The sequence below is a fragment of the Cyclospora cayetanensis genome, unplaced genomic scaffold (genome assembly GCF_002999335.1).
Source record: "Cyclospora cayetanensis isolate NF1_C8 unplaced genomic scaffold, CcayRef3 CcayRef3_contig_42, whole genome shotgun sequence".
Lineage (NCBI taxonomy): Eukaryota > Apicomplexa > Conoidasida > Eucoccidiorida > Eimeriidae > Cyclospora > Cyclospora cayetanensis.
In genome coordinates this window covers 252,686-260,968 of record NW_020312392.1, presented here as the reverse complement: position 1 = coordinate 260,968, position 8,283 = coordinate 252,686, and the positions used below count along the sequence as shown (strand labels likewise).

Sequence of the window (8,283 nt, the reverse complement as noted above, 5' to 3'; positions counted from 1 at the left end):
GGGTTGCTAAGGGTTTGTCTGGCGACTCCTGGGGCCCATGGGGGGTTCCACCCAGCCTCAGTAGCTTCGCGTGCGCCGTTGATACAATGCTTTGTGAGTCTACAGCACCCTCTGAGAGCTACTGGCCGGGCCCCTCGTCTCCGCCACTCGGCCCAACAGCAGCAGTAACTGCCACCGCGGTGGGAGGGACGACGGAGGATGTTGTTCTAGAAGTCCACCACCTCTCCCCTGCGCCATCCTTCGAAGCCCCGGATAAAGACGAAGAGAGCACTGACTATTCCACGCTGCCATGTGCTTCTGGTACTGGCAGCAGCAGCAGCGGTAGTAGTAGTACCAGTGCCACGGGGGTGTCTCCCTTGGTATATTTCTTGAGGAAAGCCAAGTCTTTGAAAATGTCCCTCTCTCAGACGATAGAGCAGCAGCAACAGACGCTGCAACTGCTGCTACTGCATCCCCGCCTTGCACCGCCCTCCCTAGAAGCCCCCTGTTGCTGGTGCTCAGCTGCCATCGCGCCGCAGCAAGAGGAGCGGCAGGGCAGCTGCGTTGTACTGCTGCAGATAGAAATGATGCAGGAGCTGCTGCAGCAGGCAAGTTCTCAGCTGAAGCAACAGCAGTGGGATTTGCAACGGGGTGAGGCCGAACTGCATGCCCAGCAGCAGCAGCAGCAGGAAGGATTTTACAACTTGTTGTCGCATTGGCAGCAGCAACAACAGCGGCAGCAGATCGCAGCAGCAGCAGCCGAACTGCGAATACGTCGCAGTGTGCTGAAGCATCAATGTGAACAGCTCAATGAGGCGGTCCTGTTGCAGCAACGGCTCCAGCAGGAGGCCAGGGCCAGATGGCTCATGGAAGCGGCAGATCAAATCCGGACATGTGAGGCTCTTGCTGATGCTGTAGTTACCACCATCGTTTACTGCAGATGCTCCGCTGCTAGTGGTGTGTGGCGATTTGAAGCAAGTAGGGAAATCGCGAAGCAGCAGAGTCTGTGCACGGTCGGCTGTCTTTCCCTGCCGCGTTGCGTGTCGATTTCTGTTATTGTTGTGCCTGAGCGTTTCTGTCATTGTGGCACTCTGCTCACTTGCTTACCTTCTCTCCTTGCCACTAATTCAGCCTCTCCACATCAGTTTGCTCATACACCCTTCGCTATGTGAGTGTAGCTCTCTGTATGTCTAGCTATCCGTTCAGGCTACCCGGAAGCCTCTCCTCCTCAGATGGCACAGCTGCTACAACAACAGGGCGCCGACTCTCTTTGGACTGCACAAATCACTGATGTACGTTGCATCAGAATCGTAGAGTCTTCTGCTGAGGAACAGAGGAGGCCTCGGACCTGCATTGAGAATGCTCCGCAGTTGTTGCCTTAGTTGTTATAGGTGGCCGTGTAGCTACAGGCACAGCAGCCTCTACAGTCAGCAGACAGCTGGAGTTTGGCTGTTGCTGCCCTTATTGCTTCTTTAGGGCCTCGTTGGCAGTCAACTGCGCGAAAAGAGGATCAAGCTGCTCCGGCTCGAAGAGAGTGAGGGACCCTCGTTACAACTCCTAGCACTACGGCAGATGCCGCTTTTTTAATCATTCTGTGCAACAGTAATGCTGTCAGCCCTTCGCTATGGCCACTGCGACAATCGTTTGCCACACAAGTGCAGTTTTCAGCATGGAAGTGTCCTAGCTGTTCGTGGCCTGAGTCCTAAAGCAGTACACTTGCCGTTGCATTTTGTTGCTCCTCTGCTTCTTCAGGGTTGCGAGAATTGCAACAGCTCACCTCCCTGCTTCAGCAGGAGCAACACAAACGGCAAGATCAGCAACAGCAGCTGGCAGCTGTAACAACGCATAGCCAAAAGCTGACGGCTGCTGCATGCACCGATTTGCTGCTGGCACATAAGTACCGTGGGGAGGCACTTAAGGTCAGCTTTTGGTGCTACTGCTGATGTAGCTGCGGCTGTTGTGTCGTTGGTGCTGCCACTACTGATTTTAGGCATACCCTTTTTCGTTCTGGAGTAACTCTGGCAATGGCTCATTCTGAGGGCCTCTTCGGCCGCAGCATAGCATACAGCTGGGGGCCTGTGTCTCGTTGCGTCTGCTGCGTGTTTGTTGCTTCAGCAATCCCTGTTGCTTGCGGCTGCTGTGCTGCTTATCTTCCTCTTCTTCGTGCTGCCGCACACTTCCCTAGGCTCCATTCTCTCTCAAGCAACGTGAGGGTTTAGGCCTCCTCCTGGGACGCACGCAGCATGCAAAGGGCGCGTGCAGTAGATGCTGCAGTAGGAGCAGCGTTAAAAACAGCGGTAGCAGCATCTGTAGCTATGCTGAATTCAGGTTTAATGCATCGGGTTCACATTTTGTCTAAAAGGATCTGATACCACGCAGCTTTCGAAGATGGTCAGTGCGTCAGAGGAACGACAAGGCCCTCCCAGTGAACATTCGCCGTCTCTGCGGTGTTTACCGTAATGGGCCGATGCAGCAAAAGTCGTCTTTTCTTGCAATCCTGATGCAGTGTGCGCACGCCGTGCTACTGCACCACTTGATGTCTCAGAAAATATTTTGTTAAGATAGAACACTGTAGTGTCGCCCGAGCGAACAGGTGTATGCCGTGCATACATGCCTGATGCGCATCGTTCTCGAGCCAAATACAGTGGCAGAAAAAGTAGCCGCAGATGATGTTGCTGAGCAAACTGTTATGGATTACAGTGTGCTAAAGTAGCCGCTGGCAGCAGCAGCTTCGTGAGTAGGCCTTTAATGCGGTAAATAGATTTCAGCGAAGACTTTTTCGCACGAAGCCTTGTTGCCCGTACTTCTGCTAGCTGATGCTAGCGCCCCTGTATCTAAAATCCGAACTGTGAAAATAGCCGTGGTCTGCATGCAGCACAGTGTTACAATCCAACGCGGTGCGCGGAAGTCATGCAGAGTAGTAGGGCATGAGGTGTACTGGCCCACTAAGGGAGAAGCCTATAAAAATCTAGCACATCCATGAGGCGTACCCTCCCATACCTAGCCAATATATCAAGTATTTGGTGTACTTGACTACACCACTAACACCGACACCCCTCCCCTCGCTTAGGTACAGTAGATGGACGCAAAATGGCGGGTGCGTGCACCCAGACGCTGTATGCAGCCTCGCCCGCAGACTCTAATACGAGAGACCAGAATTTTGGGCGTATGCAAAGTAGTGGAGAGCACTGGGGAGGGGCACCAGACGTGTACACAAAGTCGATAGCCGATGGGATACCACATAGTTCTACTGCGAGTGCCGTCTCTGTCCGCCGCAGCCGGAAAGTCACTTTCAGAGACGTGCGCCGGCCTCTGTTGCACCCCTGCATACTGACGTCAAGCGGTTCTTCACTGTCTCTAATAGGAAGACCCAAATGTCCTTCGACACGCATGCTGCGCGCTGAATTGCCCGTCTATTATCAAAGTAATACGATGCTGAATGCTTGCTTCTTAAAAGTTCCCACAAGCAGCCCTGAGACATGTGCCTCCTAATGCCGTGCTGCGCTTGTAACGCTAATGGGGCAGGCCACAACACCAAGGCTTCTCTGGTCAACCCAGAATTACGAAAAGAACAACAGAAGCCACGGCCAGAAGGCAAGGCCATACCTGTCAGACCATTATGCAAGCACACATTGAAAGCGAGCCGGCCCCGCGAATAATCACGACATAATCACTAAGCCCTCAGGGTGTAGGCGTTCAAGGTATCGGCTCAAACTGTAGACCCCTTGCTTTGCGTAGAGTGACTCCAAACCATTGTCGCCGTTAAGGTCTGTTTGGTTATAAACTGAGCAGGATCGAAGTTTTGGGCCCACAGAAGAACAGCAGGGAAGTTTTCTTAAAAGAACGTCCTTATCTCCTCCCAAGAAGGAAGCAGGGAACTGCATGCTGATGTGAATGGACGATTTCTTAGACACCATGGCAGCCATCGCAGCCATCCGCCTTCAGGTTCCGCCAAACACCTATTTATATTCGACGAAAACTTTGTATTGGAAAACTAATGATAATTTCGTTTCTTTAAAAGGACGGTTGCTGCGTACGCCACTGCCTTAAGGTGTGCCTGCACAGTTCCAGACACATGTGTCTGCGTGTCGCTGTGCTCATTTCTTTTGCCTCGCTTTTTCGCCATTAATCATCAGCTATTCTTATCGGTTTCAACGGCTACTGCAACAGTTGGCCTCTCAAGCCCGCCTTTTTCACTCTCTGTCGCTTTCCCTCCCCAGTCCTTTCTCTGTAGCTCCTGAATCCCTGCTACCCCGTCTAACAGCATGTGCGCCTCCAAGATGCTGCAGGTAGCACTGGACTCTGATGGCTTACCCTGTGTAGTAACTGGTTCAGTGGCTCCCGGTTGCAATATGGGAACCTCGACGGGGGCTCCCCCCGCTGCAGGAGCCGTGGAGACAGGCACCACCATTGTTGCCTGCTGTTTCTCTGGCGGCGTTGTTCTAGGTGCCGACACCCGTACATCTGCTGGTTCCTATGTAGTTAATCGAGCAGCCAGGAAAATAACGAAGCTGGCGGACCGGATCTGCGTCTGCAGGAGTGGAAGTGCGGCAGATACGCAGGCACTGGCTCAGATTGCACGTTTTCAGACGCAGTTGTATGCCCAGGAGCTGCCAATTCAGTTTAGAGGTGAAGCTCGGGTGAAGGTGGTGGCGCACCTGGTGCAGCAAATGTCGTACGAATACAAGGACCAGCTCACGGCGGGGCTGATAGTTGCAGGGTGGGATTCAGTGGACGGCCCCCAAGCATACTCAATCCCCATAGGGGGCAGTTGCATCCCCGTGAAGTATACGGCTGGGGGCTCTGGCTCAGTATTTATCACTGCCTTCCTGGACTCGCAGTACCGCCCAGATCTCACCAGGGAGGAGGCTGTGCAACTGGTATCCAGGGCTGTGGCCCACGCAATTAGTAGGGACGGTAGCTCTGGAGGCATGGTTCGTCTTGTGACAATTGAAAAGGATGGGATGTCGGAATACTGCATCGAGGGTAACAACCTCCCAGTTGACCCTTGACCAGGCGCAGTATAGTGCACCTACGATTCCACCAACGTTGGCCAACGCTACTCTGCAGCAATTACTGCGGCTCTAGGTTTGCGTGCTGACGTAGTAGTTTGTGTGGTCGGGGATGCATGGTGGAACGCCCCGAGAGACATGCTCTCCTGTCAGAGAACTCGACGGTGGTGGGAGCCTGCCGCCACTTTTTGTGGGGACCGTGCGCACAAATAGGAGTAAAAAGTACCTGTTGTCCGCCGTAAACGCACACCTATTCTACTTGAATGCATCAAACTCCCTATATTCCCCTGTAGTTGAATCAGGGGTTGAGCGTTTTATCATCCCTACTTTGGAATAACACCCTCAGGCTAACCCTTCGCACGAGTACTCTCAAGCACCCAGATATTGGTAATGCTTTGAATTTTATTCTTTAATTGTAGTGCGGCGAATCTCCTGTTGGAGGATAGATTGAAGCGCTGCTCAGGTATCCAGGGATCAAATTCCTTACACCAAAAAGATTAGTTCGTGAAGCCACGAAAATGAGCAAAACAAGGGCAGATCAGCCATGATATAACGCCTGCTGCCGCATTTCTCGACGCGTCAAGGCGGCTGCAACGACGGTGCACCTCCAACATTAAAAGACGCTAACTCAATTAAGTCTTTGACGCATCCTTTGGAAAGTTGTTGTTATCGTCTGAAACAGCTGTAGAATTGGGTGCAAACTATCTGCTGGCGCTTCCAGGGTCTCCGCCGGTGATTCACTTTCGATTGCAAGATCGCTTGTCAGGGCTCCAATTGCAAGATCCTCATCGCCTTCTGTCGAGGGCGGCGCTTCCTGTTGCTCTACCTGCACAGGCTCAGGGGGGAGCACTGCAGCAGCGCTAAGAGCGGCAGATTGTAGCTCTTGGCCTTGTTGAGAAATCTGTGCCAAGGAGGTTCCATCTTCTTCAATAGCTGAAGCTGAGGCCCCAAGGCAGACAGCAGCAACGATGGGCAAGTAGCGCACCATTTCCACTAATAGAGAGAGGCCGGGTATATTTTTGGCTCAGATCTCAGCGAAGCAAAAATTGAGATCAAACCAAGTGTAATGGTCAAACAGCAAACCAGTTTTAGCGGTTTGCACAATTGACCAAGATCACGAACGTTGCGAGCCCCCTCTGTATGCGGTTCGGTGCTCCAGGAACAAGGATAACAAATACTGAACGAGCGTAGATTCACAGTCAAGAGTAAATTTCCTGGGGTCTGTTCTAAGTGTAGAAAGATGTACCCGCAGCTTGTGAGATGAGCCGGCCTGATTGCTCCAAGAAAGCGGGGACGACCAGTCCAGCACCGGTCCGCCGAGCCAGATCTGTAGCCTAGAAACTGCAGAAACTGCAACAAGGCCTTGAAACGCACAAGACCTTTCAAATCATGAGCTTTAGATATAAAAATTTCCTCTTTACTTCGATGCAAAGCAGAAATTGTGGATATAGATCAGAAGCACTGGACGCCTGCAGGGGCTCCGCAAGAAATCCGGCCTAGAGACACTACAAGCTTTACAAATACGGGTAGAAATGATATCTGACAAACAAAAATTCACGATAAAGAGCTCTTCAAGTACTCTTTCGAACTTGTGCTGAGCAAATGCTATTTAACAATACTGACGTTCCTCGCTCATCGACGGACTGGTCGTTCCTGATGTTAATTCCGCTCGCCACGTCATTAGGCCTCATCCCCACATAGAATCTTTTTCCATTTTTTGAAATACTGCGCGGATCTGAACGCTCGGGGTTCAAGGTAAAGTCGATCCCTCACACATATGCCATGGCAGTGCAAAACCCAAGGCAACCAAGGTTCTGAGGAACTGGCTTTGACATACTCTTACTTTGTAACGCTACGTATCTGGCCTTCCCATGCAGGCCTTTCCGCGCAGACTTAATACAAAACCTAATATAATGCTATTGAACGCCTTAAAGAATCTCCCTCCTTCCCATGCCCACAGACTTCCGGAGACAAGGGGATTGGAACAGCTAGGGTGCACTCAGCTGCAACCTCTATGCTCTTCGAGCATTCAGAGCTATTTGGGCATAGCGACTAGCACACATGCACACAGAAGTGCGTCTTGTTGTATTGTGGTATCAGTGCTGTGCCATAAAAACATACAAACAGACAGACCAGTAGGCAATTCTTTGCTAAACATAAGCTATATAACTACTGTAAGCAATACAATTTGATTGTAGCCTAGTCCAGTACGTCTTCCCCTAAATCTCAGGGCACGTGCCCTTCTGTCCCCTACCTGTACGTCGAGATCAACTCCTTGAACAACGGAAGAAGTCCCACCCTACCGTCACTCCTCAGGCACACAGAAACGCGAAAGAGTATAAAGGAGAAAGGTGAATGTGTGTAACAGCTGGTAGGTAAATATTCATGGAACGAGAAACAGGCACACTACCCAACAACAAAGAAGGGACCAAAAACAAAGCCGGTGCGGCGGCGTGAATAGTTTGTTGTCTTTGGCGCAGTGGAAAATATGAGCTTCCTGCTACGAGCAAACACAAGACAGGTAAATTGTGTAATGGGAATCGAAAAACACTCTACCTTAGCGGTAGTACACAGGCTTATGGAGCATTCTCTGCTTGCAAAATACATCCGGTGCATGCAGCTTTGTTGATTTCGAAGCTTCAAAACTTGCATACGCAAGAGGGTACAAGGTAACCAAGAGTGCATGCGCATACATCTGAGTGCAGAACACATTTCATGGGCAGACTCCAGAAACTTTCTGAGCAATCTAATAGATAGATGTAGCTGTTAAAGGCAGAACATGCGTTTGGGAAGGCAATTATAAAGAAACGCGAGATGTACCGTCCATGGCGATTGCCTTTGCTAATCAAACAACGCCGCAAGTTTTTCCTCAGCTACAGCCGCACTTTCTCCTTGTGACTTCGCTCACTCCGACGTCTCTGATAAATTGCGTCTAGTGTACCCTTGGCGCTCAAGAGGCCTACAATTCTACAGTTCCCGGCTATTCCACTCTATATCCAGGTATACATACATCTACGCATTTGGATGTGTCTCTGCACACTTTCATAGAGCATATCTAGAAGATCTTAAGCATTTGCAATCACTTCCGCTGCTTCGCCGTGCGGCGAAGCCGCATATAATTCGGAGGCATATGACACTTCCTGAGGAAGCCAATATTGACACTTCTGTGACACGTGCAGTTTTTGAAGAAGTTGACAGAACATAAAAATGTATTGATACGTAGGAGGACGGCAGAGGGTCCTAGCCGCCTGCGCATCAAACATTTTTGTGTAGTTATCTTCTGGTGCACCTC

At 51.0% G+C, this 8,283-nt stretch overlaps 2 protein-coding genes across 2 annotated transcripts; both read left to right on the top strand.

Annotated features, from left to right (window-relative positions):
• Positions 1-55: 55 nt before the first annotated feature.
• On the top strand, positions 56-3,638 carry LOC34620717 (zinc finger protein 853; the record flags this gene model as incomplete). The annotated part of the gene is made up of 4 exons (XM_026334454.1): positions 56-968; positions 1,456-1,513; positions 1,732-1,898; positions 3,519-3,638. Coding segments are annotated over 4 exons (1,258 nt in total), but the record flags the coding sequence as incomplete, so codon positions are not given.
• A 621-nt stretch (positions 3,639-4,259) lies between these two features.
• Positions 4,260-4,991, top strand: LOC34620718 (proteasome subunit beta type-6). Its single transcript, XM_022733956.2, has one exon. It carries the CDS (start codon positions 4,260-4,262, stop codon positions 4,989-4,991), a length of 732 nt encoding a protein of 243 aa, XP_022588443.2.
• The last annotated feature ends 3,292 nt before the right edge of the window (positions 4,992-8,283 follow it).

Coding starts and splice junctions, on each gene's coding strand:
- LOC34620718 (XM_022733956.2), top strand. CDS start 4,260: ATGCTGCAGGTAGCACTGGACTCTGATGGCTTACCCTGTGTAGTAACT.